This window comes from Phoenix dactylifera, unplaced genomic scaffold (genome assembly GCF_009389715.1).
Source record: "Phoenix dactylifera cultivar Barhee BC4 unplaced genomic scaffold, palm_55x_up_171113_PBpolish2nd_filt_p 000852F, whole genome shotgun sequence".
Lineage (NCBI taxonomy): Eukaryota > Viridiplantae > Streptophyta > Magnoliopsida > Arecales > Arecaceae > Phoenix > Phoenix dactylifera.
Genome location: NW_024068216.1, coordinates 138,353 through 155,215, shown reverse-complemented (window position 1 = coordinate 155,215; position 16,863 = coordinate 138,353). Strand labels below are relative to the sequence as shown.

General features: G+C 36.3%; 1 protein-coding gene across 2 annotated transcripts; it reads left to right on the top strand.

Moving 5' to 3' along the window:
- The first annotated feature begins 1,643 nt into the window (after positions 1 to 1,643).
- Positions 1,644 to 16,459, top strand: LOC103707677 (WD repeat-containing protein 26 homolog). Of its 2 annotated transcripts, XR_005509203.1 has the most exons (6): positions 1,644 to 1,862; positions 2,386 to 3,248; positions 8,967 to 9,068; positions 14,123 to 14,752; positions 14,933 to 15,104; positions 16,027 to 16,166. XR_005509203.1 is itself a non-coding variant. In XM_008792253.4 (5 exons), exons 2-5 carry the CDS (start codon positions 2,454 to 2,456, stop codon positions 16,246 to 16,248), a joined length of 1,749 nt encoding a protein of 582 aa, XP_008790475.1. In that variant the 5' UTR covers positions 1,644 to 1,862; positions 2,386 to 2,453; the 3' UTR covers positions 16,249 to 16,459. The 2 variants fall into 2 exon arrangements, 1 of the variants encoding a protein (XP_008790475.1); XM_008792253.4 differs by lacking the exon at positions 14,933 to 15,104 and having other exon boundaries at positions 16,027 to 16,459.
- Positions 16,460 to 16,863: the final 404 nt, after the last annotated feature.

Here is a 16,863-nt window from a genome sequence, read left to right as displayed (position 1 = left end):
AGTTGCAAAGACCATTCATCCAAAGTTTCTCTCATCGAACTATCTTGAGTGATCTGCATTACACATACTTTTTAAACAAGCATAAAGAAGCCCAAAAACCAAGTGCCAAGAGGGTGGCCTTGGAGTGGTGGACCTCTTGATCTTTGGTAGGTTTCCTAGTATTTGTTCCTTCGCACCATCAATAACAATCTATGGATCTTGTTCTATCTCGTCTTTATCTTAATGGATGAATTGTTTTGAATTTTGGTATTCTCAAATGATTACATGTTAGATCTTCATTCAAAGATTCCATGCTTTAAGCAGGCTCTAATGCTTCTCGTTGTTTGATTTACATATGGCTTCCTTATAGTACATTTAATGCAATGATATTAGAGAGATAACTAGCAGGTTTGAAATTTTGACTAGAGCTCTGAAACTAAGACCAAAACCTTCTAAGTTATCTTAGAACCATTATGAAATAGGTTCAGTTTTTCATGTTTATTTATGGGCCAAATTTATTGTATGTGTGTGCAATTAATTATAACTTTTTGTCATTTTTTCTATTGAAGCATTTTTCCAGCATTTGAAATCACTATGATAAATGGGTTATAAAGAAATTCTAAGAAGCGAATGGCCTATATAAAAAATTCAAAGGAGTAAACATTGGATTTAGGCTTTTTTATTTTAGAGCTTAAACTAGACAAATACATATTTGTCAGAGTATCCTTTTAAGAACCTAGCATGGCCATGGGTGCCTTGGTGAGGCCTGCCTCATAGGCCAACAACATGAGCACTCACCTAGAAAACTAGTCACCCAATTAGGCAATTAGGCATTGCCTAGTTCGCCCATTTTGAATGAGCGATGGCTAACCCAATCTAGGTGCAATAAGTTCGAGCTAGATAGATGGTTAAGCTTGATGACTCATGTCGCTAAAAAGAGGAAATAAGGACAGTTGCACAACAATTGCATAATATAGGGATATGGGCATCCTATCAACATATAGCCTTGACCATAGATCTCAAAGCAGAAAATCAGCTCTTAAATAGACTCATGTTTAAGGGTGGCAAATGATCTAAATAACTTGAGCCTGGCTCTAAAAAATCAAGGGTCTAGCTTGATTTGAAGCTAGATGAACGAAGCTCGAAATAAAATTCTGGGTTGAAATTATTCAAACCAAGCTAAAACTAGATCTAACTTGATCAAACTTAATTCGATAATAAAAAAAAATAATATATATTATATGCATGCGTGTACAAAATTTGGATAGTAATGCTTGATTTTTGATCCAACTAGCCAAAATATTAGGATTTTTTCAAACTTGAATGCTTATTTACTTTTTGAATCTATTAAATGTCATTGTAGATTTAAACCAAGTTTGAATTAAGCTATAAGTCAAGCTTGAATTTATTTCTAACTTAATTTATAATTTCAAAACAACGAATTAAGCTTTTTTCTTTTTATTTTGATTTGCAATTAAATTTGAATAAAGGTCAAAATAAGGCTTACAAATCAATTTTATCTTATTTTTTTGGAGCTTAAAACTAATTTTAAATTGTTTATATTATCAAGTTTGGCCTAATCATATTCCTCATTATCATTATGAATTAGATTTGAGTGCATATAAAAATTTAAGCATCGAGCAGTAAAGCCGGAGGAAAAAAAAAAAAAAAAATGATACGCTACGCCGCCGTGCGGAGGATTTCATTGTGCCAGAATGGTTTGCTCGTCCCTCTTTCCATCCTGACCTAGGGCACACACGAGAGAGACGACTCCCCTCGCTCCCACTCTCGCCTCTCCTGTCGGCTTGTCCTCGGACGGTGGCGCGCCGGCGAGGCTTCCGAGGCTTGGGATTGACCGCTCCACTGATCGGCCGCTGATTGAGGTAACTCCTTTCCCCCTCCCTCTCCCCCTTCCATCCTCCATCTCAACCCTGCGTCACAACTCTACCCGAACGTTTCTCTCTCACACCCACATTGCCCCCATTAACTCTTTCTTCTTCTCACCTCAATAGCGAAAGTGGGATTAGGGGTTTATTAGGCGCAACGATCGGCATCCCCTTTCATTCAGATTTTTCTCTTAAGAGAAAAAAAAATCAAGGGGTGTTTATCCTATGTGAAAAATCTTCTATGTTGCCGTAGGAGAGTTCATGATGTCAATTCAATTCCAAGTAAAGTCATACAGGTTTCATCGGAAAGTCGAATCCTATCTTCGCACGATTTCAAATATGATCTATGTGTTTTCTTTTTTCCTTTAAACTTCTTCATTGAACTGTTTATCAAGGCCTACATGCGAGTAAACCTATTTTTTCTTTTGTTTTGTAGTGCATCTGCTTGCTGGAGATTGAGCTAAAGTAGTTGTGTTTGATTTCTGAGGAATTTTAAGTTTTTTTTTATTATTGTATGCAGGAATCTTTTGTTGCCTTGTCAGTTTGCTAAAGCTCTTGCAAATATATATGGGCTGAATCTGGCATTTCATGGGAGGTGTTGAAGATGATGAACCGCCGTCAAAACGTGTGAAAGCATCTACAGAAGACTTGCGGAGTCCCTTTGATAATTCATCTCGTTCAGTGCCCATCAGTCCTTTGGGAGGCTCGATGGCTCGGCCTTTACTATCCCAAGGGAAAGATGATATGATTGGTTCTAAAGGGGTAATTAAAAAGGTGGAATTTGTAAGGATCATTACAAAGGCTCTTTATTCTCTTGGTTATGAGAGAAGTGGAGCAGCTTTAGAGGAGGAGTCAGGGATATGCTTGCATTCCTCTGTGGTTAATCTTTTCAGGAAGCAAGTTCTTGATGGAAATTGGAATGAGAGTGTGCTTACATTGCATAAGATAGGACTTAGTGATGAAAGCATCTTAAAGTCTGCATCTTTTTTGATATTGGAGCGGAAATTCTTTGAACTTTTGGAAAAGGATAGAGTCATGGATGCATTAAAGACATTGAGAAGTGAGATCACTCCTCTTGGCATTGATAAAAAACGAGTGCACGAGCTTTCATCTTGTGTTGTCTCTCCTCAACAGCGTTTGCTACTTGGGTTTGCCAATCTGGGAATTGAGACTTCAAACTCACGACTGAAGCTTCTGGAGGACCTGCAAAAATTGTTTCCTCCCACTGTTATGATACCTGAAAGGCGGTTAGAGCATTTGGTTGAACAGGCTCTCAGCGTGCAACGGGAAGCTTGTTATCTCCACAACTCCTTGGATAATTCACTGTCATTGTACACTGATCATCACTGTGGGAAAGACCAGATTCCTTCTTGTACAGTACAGGTTAGAAATTACTATCTGATAGAGAATTACATTTTGTTGGCATTGATAAAGAAGCATTCTAACCTTCTCCCCTTCCCCCTGCCCTCTCTGATTCTTTCTTGGTGAGTTAGTTTGAGCATTGTGTTCCATGATCTGGCTAAGATTCCATTTCCTTGGGAATTCCTCGACATAAATTATTGTTTATACTCTCTTGCACTTCCAAACTTTTTCAATAAATGAGTGTATCATCCATATCATAGAGACTAATTCTGAGAACAAATTCTAAGAATTTTCTGCTGTAAAACACATCTGAAACCATATTCACTCATGAAGTTCTCGATCTTATGATACCTTGTTGACATGTATTATAGTCTAATAGTTGATTAGTAGTGCTATTGAAACACACGTTACACTGGCAACATCATTGCCATAAAAATATGGATTGGTATTTGTGGAAGGGAAAATAAAGGGAATATATGGTGGAAATATAGGTGGGGAGAGGATAAATATGTTGCATGTTTCAGGTGAGCTGCTACATGCAATGTTGTTAAGATCGACATCGGTTCATAAACCATAGAGGGGGTCAGATTGGATTGGATCATGGATCATAAGATTTTTTTTAGATTTTTTAGAAATATAAAAATATTAAAAATAAAAAAATAAGTAACAAGTTATAGGAAATAAGAGAAATGTGATCATCAGTGAGAAATCTGTTTGTTAGCAGGTGTTTAGCACCATGAAAAAGGAAAACATGGTTGAGGAAAGTTGTAACGGGTGAGAATAGTAGTAAGGTAGAATAATAACAAGGAAATGAAAGGAATTAGAGGCATGCAGCAAGTTATTTTTATTAATCTTGCTTACAAAAATCTAAATCCAATCAACTCCGTGCAGCTGGATAGATCCTCTTATAATAGGTGAAAATCAGATTCCTTGTGTTCTTTTATTAATCTTACTTTGTTAGATGTTCCTACTGAAATTTTCAATATTTTATTTGCTGATTCCCATGGATGTATTTATTCTAGATTGGTTTTATAAATCCGATTAACCAAAAAAAATAAGAGAGACAACCAAGACGTGCCTGAGGTTGAATGATCTGGACCTTGGATTGATTGAGATTAGAAATGTTCATGTTAGGAAACTAGCTAGTAACCAGACCTTGGCTTGATAGAGATTAGAAATTATCATGTTAGGAAACTAGGTATCCAGTTGCTTATTGATACCCCTATTTGAATTCAAATAGAACTTTTTAAAAGGAAATTTGAATTCAAAATTAAAGTTCTTAAAAGGAAATTTGAATTTAAATAGAACTCTTTAAAAGGAAAACAAATCAAGAATATTTATGTGTTTAAAACTCCCTTAAATCATCTTAAAAATTAGCTAATTAGTGCTAATTGCCATCTGAAAGATTCTCTTTTCTCTAGAAAAAAGGTCCAGAATAAGTTTTGGTGGGCCTGTTTAGTGTTCATGCATGAAACATGGATGCTGTTACTCTGTTTCATGCATAGACAGTGCACAGAAAGCTCATTTAAGTGGTTTATGCAATCTTATGGATTGGACGATCCACGATTATGATCGTGTGATCCAGAATTGGATCATCCGATTCTTTCCAAAGTTGATCCTAGTGCTTCATCTGGACTGTTTGGGTTTTTCTTTTAATCCAGATCGTACAATTCAGATTGTGGATCATCTGATTTTAACTACCCTGGCGACATGAAGATTCAGATGATAGGGTGAAACATATTGCATTACAGACTTAAGTAGTAGTAAGACCTTTTCTTCGGTAGCTTCTCCAAGACTACCAAAGCCAAGTATCTAAATGTCTGGGATGAGGGAGTGCATGGGATCTAAAAAGGTTGGTCTATGAGTCTGTCTAGCATATGGAGAGTTATCATGAAATGTTAATTTTATTTGAAGATATGATTAAACTTTCTCACGAAACTATTCTGAGTTTGCCTAGAACTAAAATATTGTGAACTTCCTTGTAGATATGGATTTATTAGATATGATAGATGGCCATTTGATTCAAGAAAGAGAGAAAAAAGAAGGGATGTAAACTGTTATTCTGATTGGAATTTACTTTCTCCTTTTTTTGTTCTTAATTTTATTAGGATGGGACAATTTTCTTCCAATTTTAGGTACTGATTACTTGTCATACATCACAAAAAAATATTATTACTCCTAATCTCATTTTCCTTCATGAAGTGGGTGGAGGACTGAGGTAGTGGGGCCAATGGGGGTGAGAGGGAAATATTTGGTTAGAGTTGTCACAGGGTTGAAAGACATGTCTCAAGAATGGTTTAGAGGTGTCCAATGATATTGTGAATTTTTGGTGGTTGGCTAGATTGAGAGTTAGGCGACTGAGGGAGCAGGTGGGTTAAGAGTCTGATGATGTATGATGTTACAATGCTGGATTTGATGAGAGGGTTGTGCAGTCTAATGTGGGCAAGAACGATGGACGAGGTTGATAGGGTTGGAGTTTGATGAGACTATTAGTGGCCTATAAGTGGGTGGATGAGGGTGGAGTTTCAGATCCAGAAGGCCGTTAAGTTTCGGGATTGAGGCATGGTCAAGAAGGGCCATGTGAGAATGGACACGTGCAACAGTCTTCTCTATTCTCAATCTCCCTGGCCATCAAACAAGCTTCAAACATGTGTAGTGCATGATTCATGACATAATGAATGAAATAATTTGTTATTCAAAATGGTAGAAGATAGAAAATAATGGTCTATTATGTGAAGAGGTGACATGTAAAGAAGAGAGAAAAAAATTATCAACAAAATTTTAGTAAATAGTTTCGAAGCCTGTGCACTTACAATAACTTTCTAGAAAAGGAATATTAGAATTCGTTTAAATGTCACATTAGACTAATAAAGTTCCAATCCAACCTAATGGGTCAGTTATGGGTGAATATCACAACTCAAAGCTATCTAGAGTTGATTCTTAGTCAATGAGAGAAACTAGCTTTATCCCTTATCTATCTTTGATTGGATTTGGCATGACAGCAAAGTAAAAGCAGTGTTGTTGCTTCCTTTCTATCGGGTGAGAGAGGAAACAAGAGTGAGGAGAGAGTCCAATATATTCAGGTCTATTTTTCTTCATTTGGCTTATCATTTCAGCAAACTTTGAAGAAAAGGTTTAATTGTCTAAGGCAGGTCAAAACCCATATCATGTATAGAATTGGGGAAAGAATGGACATGCATTCTATATTACATTGATTTTGGTATCAGTGTTACATTTGGGTCTTTCTAGTTCTTTTATTCTATAAAGAATTTTCTCATGTGGACTCATACTCAAGTGTCATGTTTATTCCCCATGACTGAGTGTGTGCCATGGCTGTTTGCGTATCTTTGGGCAAATTGAAGGATCTAAGTAACGAAAATTGCTTTTTTTTCTTGAAATGTTTTTTCTTTGAGCTTGTTTCTACTAACATGCATCATGAGTCATTCCATATAAGACTATGTTAGACAGGCTTATAAATCAGAAAGAGAGAAAGATCATTGCACATTTGAAAGAATGAACAAATTTATAATAAATCTAGATCCTTATGGAGGCATGTATAATCTTTGTAAAATCAACAATGCCATCTTTCTAAAATCAGGCTAAAGGGTAGAAAATATTATCCATTGTAGTTGGAGAGTGATTGTTTCTTAGCATAACATTAATCCTCTAAGCTGGTAATGAATTCCTAGTCTCTTCCAATTTAGTCATTTAGATTTGAAAATTTCAGAAGGGACTATTTGTACCATTATATTTGTCGGAAATGATCAACATATGAAGAGGTATTCACATTGACATTATTTCAGATGTGTTATATATTCACAATACAAAAACTAGGTTTCTTTGCATTAATTTTTTCCCTCATCTATCATTATTCATATCCCGTGGTTTTTTCACTTGTAGGATATTTTTCAAGACATAACTCTAATAAATAATTGAACTTTCCCCACCTTTTTGGGCCATTTTGCATAACATAACATGTAAATGGCACTCCTATTAGCTATTTGGGTTTGAAAACTTGGTTAAGTTTTGGTCTTGAATAGGTCAAATGAGTTTCAGTTTGGGCAGTTCCAGTGGTTTTGGTATCTTCAACCTAGTTTTCTTAATTTTAGCTCAATAAAAAAAATGAAAGAAATAAAAAAGAAAAATTGATAAATTGAAATAAACAAGTTTAGGAAACAATATAGATGTATTTTGAAGAATATTTTATTGTTTGAGACCTTTGAGTACATCATTTAGGCAATTTGTGTTAAAACAGTGTCTGTATTTTCTTCGGATGCAAACTTGCATCTATCTATATGTATGTAATCCTAGTTCTAACATTAATCATCATATATGTTTCACATTACTTTGTAATATATCATTTTATTACTTGATCATATGTTAATGCATGAAGTTTTTAATGTGTATCTGGTCTAACCTCTAGTTAGCAAAGCCTATTTCAAATTTTGACTTATTGGAATTCAGAACCCAGTATTATAGTGGTTCCAATTACTCACAGCAATTTATAATCTCTGGAAAATGCTTCTGAAGATTGGAAGTCATGAAATGTTGACAAAAGATTGTAGCTAGTTGCCCATACTGAAACTCGAAAATTGAACCCAGTTTAAGAAAATTTCTAGGTAGAACTGGAAAGTTTTAATCTTGTTTTCGTAATTCTAATCAAAACTTGAAACCATGCTAACTATCTTGATAACATCATGTGCCACTAGAGGTGCCTTAAGGTTGGTTCTTAGTGCGTGATGATAGAAAAATCAACCAATATTTTGCCGCATATAGCTGATACTCTCTAGAATTTGAGCATAGACCAAGATCTATGGTGCAAAAGAAGAAAAGCTATTCAAACTCTCTTTAGGCTAATGTTTAGCTTGTGGACATAATTCATGGTCTCATGCACTATTTGTAGAGGCCTGTTGGCTAGTTGGATTATCTTAGATAAGTAACTTTAGTTGTTCCTTCTCTTTTCATTTGTCATCTTCTTTTCATCATGGAAGAAATAATTGTTGTCTTTATGATGAAAGCGTTGGAGATAGGGAGAGGATAAGAGGGGGATGTGAAACTTGAAAGAGGCTAGAAGGAACAGAAAAAATAATAGAGAGGAGATATGAAAAAATTCTGTTTCTAATTAAGAGGGTCTCAAATATCAAAAACCTATTTTATGGCTTAAAGTAGATATTATCCAGCTTCATGTCTACTAGGGTATTGTTCATATTAATGTCTTAATTTTGCTAATGATAAGCAGTCCCTGATGGGTGGCATATAACAAGCAATGTTTGAAGAGTCTTTTATCCAACACCACCTTAATTTTGGAACCCTGTGCCTATTTGAATTAAATTTTAGATTGAGTGCTTCAATATCTCACAGCTGTCATGCTATCATGGTAATGTTGTCACTTGAAATTTTCAATCTATGCTTCTATTGCAACTGATTGTTTCCAGTAATATACCAAAAGGTGAGCATGGCCGATTACCTAACTTTCTAACACAAACAACATGCATCAACAAAGGAAAGCATATGTGTACCATATTAATGATTTCAAGGAAGTTCTATGTATATTTTTGAGTTATATAAGCTATTTCCATCAGACAATGGTTTGGCAACCTTTGGGATTTCAACTTTGTTGTATAATATGACTTGTTTGTTTGTTCAACTTGCATAAGCTTTTGTTTTATTTGTTTCAGTTGTTTAGAAACTCAGCTATTGCCAATCTACTGAGCTAATTTACTAACTGGTTTGGAACAGGTATTGCAAGCACACCATGATGAAGTATGGTTTTTGCAGTTCTCAAATAATGGGAAATATTTAGCATCATCATCAAATGATAGATCTGTAATTATATGGGAGGTAACTTTTTATTTTGGATTTTGACCAGACATTGCTAAACTTCTCTCTATTTCATAAGCTTGTCAATAACTCGATTTCTCTCATCATCTGATTTAGAATGCAGTTAGAATTGGAGTTTGCATATGTTGCCTTCTTCATATTCTTAATGGTGAATATACTACATAATATTGCTATTTGTTTATTAGTAACCTAAAATGGTGAACAATATAAATTTTTCCAGCTAAGCTGATTGTTTTTTTTGGTGATATATGCTCATTTCATTGATAGCTTTAATAGAAATTTTGTAATCAAGTAATGAGAGCTTTTTAGGAGAAGCAATTAGAAGACTCACCCTTTGATTCCATCTTCTCCATCGAGTGGTCTCATTCAGTAGGTTTCTTCTAGATTTATTTTATCATACAATGTTGTTACTGATGCTTTAATGGAAGTCTACACTATCCATCACTATGAGCTGCTATTATCCAAAGATATAAACTTGCTTGCATAAGGACTTTGATAGCCAATCCACCTCTCTTTTAAAGGTCCCCCTCCTATTTCACTTTGTACTGTAGAGTTTAGATCTTACTTTCCATGTATGGAAGTACTTGATCCTATGGCAAAAATAGTTAGTGATTGCCAAACTAACTTGAATCAGGCGGTTTGGCCCGTACCAAACTGAATCGGCGCCAAGTCGGAATGGTCCAGCAAGTTGGATTAGTTCGGTTATAAAAGCTCTCCCACACCCTCGTTTGGTTATAAAAGCCCTCTAGGACTCTAGGTTTGGTTATAAACCTGCTCGTGATAGTTCGAGAGCACCCTCCTCCCTGCTCGTGATGGTTCGAGAGCCCCTCCCCCTCCTTTCTAAGGGTTTCGATGGTTCGAGAGTCTTCGCCACTAGATGCTATTTGCTCCCCCCTTGGCCATCACCAGTAAGCCTCGTCCCTCGCCCACTCTCTCTCTCTCACTCTGCTAGAGTTAGGATTAGGGTTTAGCCCTCGGCCCTCTACTTCTTCGTTCGGTCCCTTGCTCCTCCTCTTTGACATCATTTTGTTCTCGGCTCGCTCCCTAAATTAGGAAGAGCCACCGGAAGGACATTCACCGGTAAGCCTCCTCCCCGCTTTCTTTCCCCCTTTCCTCCCTCCCTCTCCCACTCTCCCTCTTCCTCTTCCTCTTCTCTCTTCTTTTCTCCCTCTCCCCCTCCTCCCTGTTTTCTGTATGCCTTGAAATGGCATGGTGTGAACTCGTTCTGTATCGAACTATTTGCCGGCCGGTACGACCTCCGGTCGCTTCTGCTATGCTGATCTTGATATTGAGGTCTTCATGATATCACTATAAGTTCAATCCACCTTTGAATTTCCAAGATCTGATGAAGAAGGCCGACATAAAATATTCTCACAATCACGCTATTGATTGGTTGTTTTAATGGCATTGCTTGACAATCCAATTCTGAAACTCAACTCATTGATAACATGATGAAAGGGGAAAGAAAGGAAGAAAACAGAGGATCAAGAAAAAGACTAGTAGAATGGAGTAGGACCTTCTAGCTCCGATACTCCATTGATGTAGGACAGCAAGGGGTTAAAACATTTTAAAGCTAATTCTAGCATATTTTTGTTTAATATTCTGCAAAAAATCAGCTGCTGTGCCAACTGCCGACAATCCAATGAAGAAAAATAGGGTAGAAATAAAAGAGCAATAAGAGAAGAAGAAGAAGAAAGAAAGAAAGAAATCGAGAGGAGAATAGGGTAGAAGGAGAGAAAGATACGAAAGTCCAAACTTCACCTAAAGAAATCTTTCCGCTTATTCAAAACATATCACCTGCAATGCTTTTTCATTTAACACTAGTAGACCTCTTTATAGACTTTACATGACTTGCTTTCCACCTACATGTATCTTTCCACAATGATTCAACAAGAATTTTAAATATAGGCTTAACATTTAATTTCTAATTTTGGAAATTTTGGGTTCAGACTCTCTGGTGCTTAGTTATGGTTGAGGTGGTTTTGTTATCCATTCATTTTATGCACCTCGTTATATGCCGTTGATCTTTATCGCATATGCAGACATTCATTCTTATAATTGTGGGATTATATTTCTCTATATTACTGTTATGCCACAATCTACTGAGAACTATGATGCGAAAGCTAACAGGCCTGGTCTATGGACCGTCATTCACATGGGCGAATGTGTTCTTGGATATATTTGAGAAATGCATGTGCATCCCTTACTGTTTTTAGAGCATGGTCAAGATAAGATTGATTGGAGCGTGTAGACATATCAGTTTTTTTTGTTAAAACTACAAATAAAAGGAGAACAATGTATAATCTTAATCATATCCATCAGACCTTGTCCCAGCTTTTTGAGATCTGCACTATGGATCCTTTTTGAGTATCGCTTTATTATAACTATCTCTGATTTTATATCAAGTTTTTCTTTATCATTCTTGACAACTTCCATCATTGTTAGGTCATGCCTTTCTCTTTTTGTCTTACATACTTTAACAAAAGTTAAAAGTATCCCCTTCTTATTGGAGCATATGTCAATTGTTGTTTCACGTGGCCCTACCATATTTATCACTTTATCAAGTTGTCCTTCATTTATGCAGCTCTTACCGCTCCTTATACGTTCTTATTTCCTGCTCTATATTTCGAATTTTTAGCTTGTCCATCTTAGAATTCTAATTTCTGCTGGATTCAATTTGTTTTCTGGGATCCTCTTTATTGTCCAACATTTTGAGTCATAGAACATAGCAAACCTTATGGGTTGTTTTATAATTTTTTCCTTAAGCCATCAACATATAAAGGAAGATCAAGTTTATTTATTTTAAAAATAAACACTTAGTAGGCTGATTTACAGACATTTGCATGTTATCTCTTGGTAAACTAAAAAAAAATTTAGAGCTTCATCTTGTGGACTTGTCACTTGTGCTTTCTTTCATTCGTCAATTTGAAGACTTAACCTTCTTTATGGCTCCTTTGTAGGGTGAAATGTGCCTCTCTCCTTTATAACTCTTTTTATGTTTCTTGATTGGATATGGTGCACCATGCATTTCATTTTTACCTTTTCTCAAGTTAAACTACTAGCCTTTTCCTGATGGAATTAGATATTCCAGCTACTTCGCATTCTTGTTAGAACAATATGAACCTGAATTATTTTGCAAGATTATTAAGGCTTTAAGTTCTCCATAATTGTTGCATTTGAGTGAAAGTATAATAAAGTCGCCTGAACTTTCCTCTATATGGCATAAGTTTCACATTGCAGTCTGCTTGATTTAAAATCAGGGTTCACCGTATGGACAAGTATCAGCTTATACTGGGCATTACTGTGCTGTATTGGTAAGTATTAGTATGTTATTGATGTTTGATATAGCATAAGTCCGAACTAGCCTGTACCAAGTGGAACCGACTGGTTTCGCCAGTTTTGTGTTGTACCGACCCTTAATGCCTATTTTCTGGTGGTACTATTGTTGGGCATGAGAAGAGAGTCTCCCCTCCCAACATTGTTTCGGTACGGGAGGTGTACCTTACTGTGCCAGGGATGCCATATCGTACTGTTATGGTACCTAATACTGATACAGTGAACCTAACATTGGTCACCATATTAATTACTACATGAAAATGGACCATCCCAAGATGGATCTTGTTATTTTTGATACTCTCTTGCTATTAGATCTGTTGATATTCTGAGATCTGATTTTGCAATCAGATTTTGGAGAAAAGATACTCATAGATTTGAAGATTTGATAAGTCAGCTGGTTTCTGGCATTAGATCACTTCAATTTCATATGTGGCAATTCGGCCAAGATCTCTTCGTTAGTTGGGGGAAGAATCAGCACGAATCGGATTTTTTGAGGAACGTATCGAGAGAGAATTTGATTTGGTTAGACAATGTGTGGTTGGTAAACAAGGATCGGTTTTTTAGCAAGGTACGGAATGTATTGTCCAATATTCAATTGGCTAGAATCCCTTACTTGAACAAAAATAGATCTTGTGGATTCATGAAACTTAACAATGATGAGACAGCATTTGGAAAGTAGAGAGGTACTTTATCTCACATCATTAACAGAATATCGCTTCAAAAACCCTATGATCTCCCTTAAATTTCCCCTTCTACTTTCCTTAATGAAGGTGGCCTGATATAAAAATCACACTCAAACAAAAAGAAAATAATCTTTGATTATGTGCTGAAAAGTAGCAAAGTGAAAGACAAGCCCTCGATCTTCTCAATTACTGTCTCTCCACTTTTTTTTTCTTTTTCTATTTTTTGGATATCTTGCAGATTTGGTTTCTGATGAGTGGAACCCTTGTTTAAGGATTTGATCAGTCTCTAGATCTAAAACTTTTAGTGGGTTGTCTCCACAACTGAAAACTGGCTAGTTATTGTTTTCACCAGCCATGCTCAAAGTATGGACCAAGAACTCTCCATGTTCCATATATTGTAATTAATATCATCTTCCAACTAACACATATTTATGTCCTAAACCGGGATTTGAGACTGTCAAGCCCTAAACCCTCTTAAGGACTACATGACATTAACCATCCTACTCATTTACTTTCTTTTATCCACCCTCACCTTTTTCCTTTGTGTTCCCCCCCTAATTGAGCACAGTCCCAAGGTTATAGTGATTTTGAGATAGGTACTGTAGAGAGACACGTACTTGTCAATGTCAGTGAACTTGGACTTATTGCTCAACTTCTTTAGAGAAGTGAAGTTGAAATATTTGGAGTTATCCTTCATATTTAGGCTATATATGCATCTCTAATCTGTTTTAATACTATCCATGATGTGCATGGGCACTCTAAGTGGACGCAAGATAAAACCTAAATGAACTAGTTTTTCTTGTCTCCTGTGTTGACAGTCTTGTTTCAGGTCTTGTTGCCTTTGCATTAGACACTGTGACCAAGTCGATGCTATTGCTTATAATGACCGCTGAACCTTACTCTTAATTTTTTGATGGATGTAATGGAAATACTGCCAATTTTATGATGGCAGATATCTCTTTTCCTCTGCAAAAGTGATTCTTTTGTTTCTGTCCTATTTGAATTGAGCCATGACTATTTCCCATTTTATGTTAGGTTCATGAAGATGGGGAATTGTCATTGAAGCACATGCTAACTGGTCATCAGAAACCTGTCCTGATGGTTGCGTGGAGCCCTGATGACTTCCAGCTACTCACAAGTGGAATGGAAGAAGCTGTGAGGCGCTGGGATGTTCGTACTGGAGATTGCATCCATGTCTATGAAAAAGGTGGGCTTGGCCTGATTTCTTGTGGTTGGTTCCCAGATGGAAGACAAATTTTTTCTGGTGCTACAGATAAGAGCACTTGCTTGTGGGATTTGGATGGGAAAGAAGTGGAATCTTGGAAAGGGCAGCGAACAACTAGGACAAGCGACATGGCAGTCACAAAAGATGGCAGATGGATAATAAGCATATGCAGGGAAACTGCAATTCTGTTGGTTGATAGGGAAGCGAAGCTGGAGAAGCTGATTGAAGAGGACCAGACGATTACTTCATTCTCACTATCGGGGGATGACAATTTTTTGCTCTTAAATCTAGTGAACCAGGAGATTCACTTGTGGAGCATAAAGGACGATCCAGTATGTGTCACCAGATACAGAGGTCACAAACGTAGCCGGTTTCTAATAAGGTCTTGTTTTGGGGGATATAAGCAGGCTTTCATTGCTAGTGGTAGTGAAGATTCACAGGTATGAAGTTTTTATCCTTTTTGATAATTAAGATTAGTCAGCTGTGAACATTTATATGATCACTGGTCCTCGATGTTGGTCTAATGCATGATTCAATAAGACAATATCCTGTGAAAAAAAGTGAACATTGGTTATTTGTGCATTTCGTTTACTGCATTTTGCTTATGGATTTCTTTCCAGCTAGAGATATGGAATGTAGCTTAGACTGCTGGGAAAGCCTCGGTTGATGAACATGGATATATTTTGATAAGGCGTACTCGCATATTCATGTGTATTAATTCTCGCAGAGTTTTGGATTTTGAAGAGGCAATAAAGTAAAAAAGATTTTCAGCATGCACATAAGGAGAGAAAAGTATGTTAATATTCAAAATCTTGCTTTTTTTTCCCAATTGCATTTATTAGCTTCCAGCGCTGCTTAAATTTCTTAGTAATTTCACTATTTAAGATGTATATTGATTGATATGGATGTTCGATTGGTGAACTTTTTGAAATGTATAATAGCTTTACTTATTATAATGTGCAAATACTAGTCTGTCGTAGAAACAAGTTTTGTATTTTCTGATCCTATCTCTTCGAAACTTTTAATTTGGAAACCACAGCCTGCAATCCGTAGAAATCATGCGTGACAAAGTTTGCTTTGACTGCTGCAATATCAACTGTTTACAGCCATAGAAAGTTATTGAATGATAATTTGTGACTGACTGCTAGTGAATATGGAGTAGGATAAATTCATTGTTGCAATGATGCCTTTAAAACTTGTAATAAATGACCAGATATTTGTTTTTGTAACACGAATTTTGAACAAGTTAAAAGTTTTGTTTTGGCATTTTTTTCCTGTTTTGATGACTGGGATATATTTTTAAAAAATCTTCCTTTTTTAATTAACCTTAATATTTACCGCAGTTTTAAATCAAATCAATAATGTCCTCCTTTATCTTTCTTTCACTATGCTTATTGACTGTATGGTGATCTATAATTTTTGAATGACATACTTTGTCGAGTAACCAGTCATTATGTAGCCGAACCCTAGGGTGTTTGGTTGTGGAGGATTGATAATCAAAGAAATCTAACAGATCTGGGTACGTAGTTTTACAGTCTCTCTGGTTCTCTTGAAATTGTTAACTGTCTTCTTTCATAGCTTAAGAAATGAGGCTAAATCATTGCTCCGAATTTTTGTTTGGAATTTTGGTCCGTAGTGCATGCAGAACTTGTAACCTGCCGAAAAGTTGATGGTTTCAATGTCATTGCTGATGATGAGATAACTGTAATATCAGGTGTATATATGGCATAGGGGAACTGGAGATCTCATCAAGGCACTACCAGGACACTCTGGTGCTGTCAACTGCGTCAGCTGGAACCCGGCTGACCCTCACATGCTTGCATCAGCCAGTGATGACCATACCATCCGCATCTGGGGACTAAACAGGGCTCACCTGAAATGCAAAGAAGCTTACAGCAATGGAGTTGCCGACCAGTGCAATGGAAAAGGCCAATGATATGAGAACATTGAAATGGTCAAGTTCTTAATTTCCTTAAATTAGTCCATCATTGACTGGGTAAATCCATCTCTTGTTCTCCTTTTCGTGGGCACTCATAAGAAAGAAGCCTTAAACGTAAACAATTGCTACCAGCCCATAAACAATCTAATATGATTATTTGGTTCGTCCATTCATTTCTTAATTTGAGCAGCATAGAAATTTAAATTTATATTTATGGTCTGCAATATTCCTTTCTAGGTAAAATTTTTCCTTTTTCGCTGAGCTTAATATTAATTTTCAATTGCATCACTATGTTATGCTCATTCACTTTGTATGCGGAAGCGGCAAAACTTGGCCTAATATCTATCTTTATGCAGATTTCATTAGCTTTGCTGCTTGCTACCTGTAGAAAAAGTTTCCAGCCAAATGGTATTTGGTATGGGCCGTTACACATTGTTTAGTGGTGGTATACCCTTTCAAATTACCACTGAGAATACGAGATTAAAGAGAAGCATAAAAATCTTTTATATTTTTTATGTGCAACTGAGAAGTTTAGAGAAGATGCTGGTGGATGTATTTAAGTACCCTTAATGTATTTGGCACCAAGTTTGCTACTAGGATAGACCTAACAAT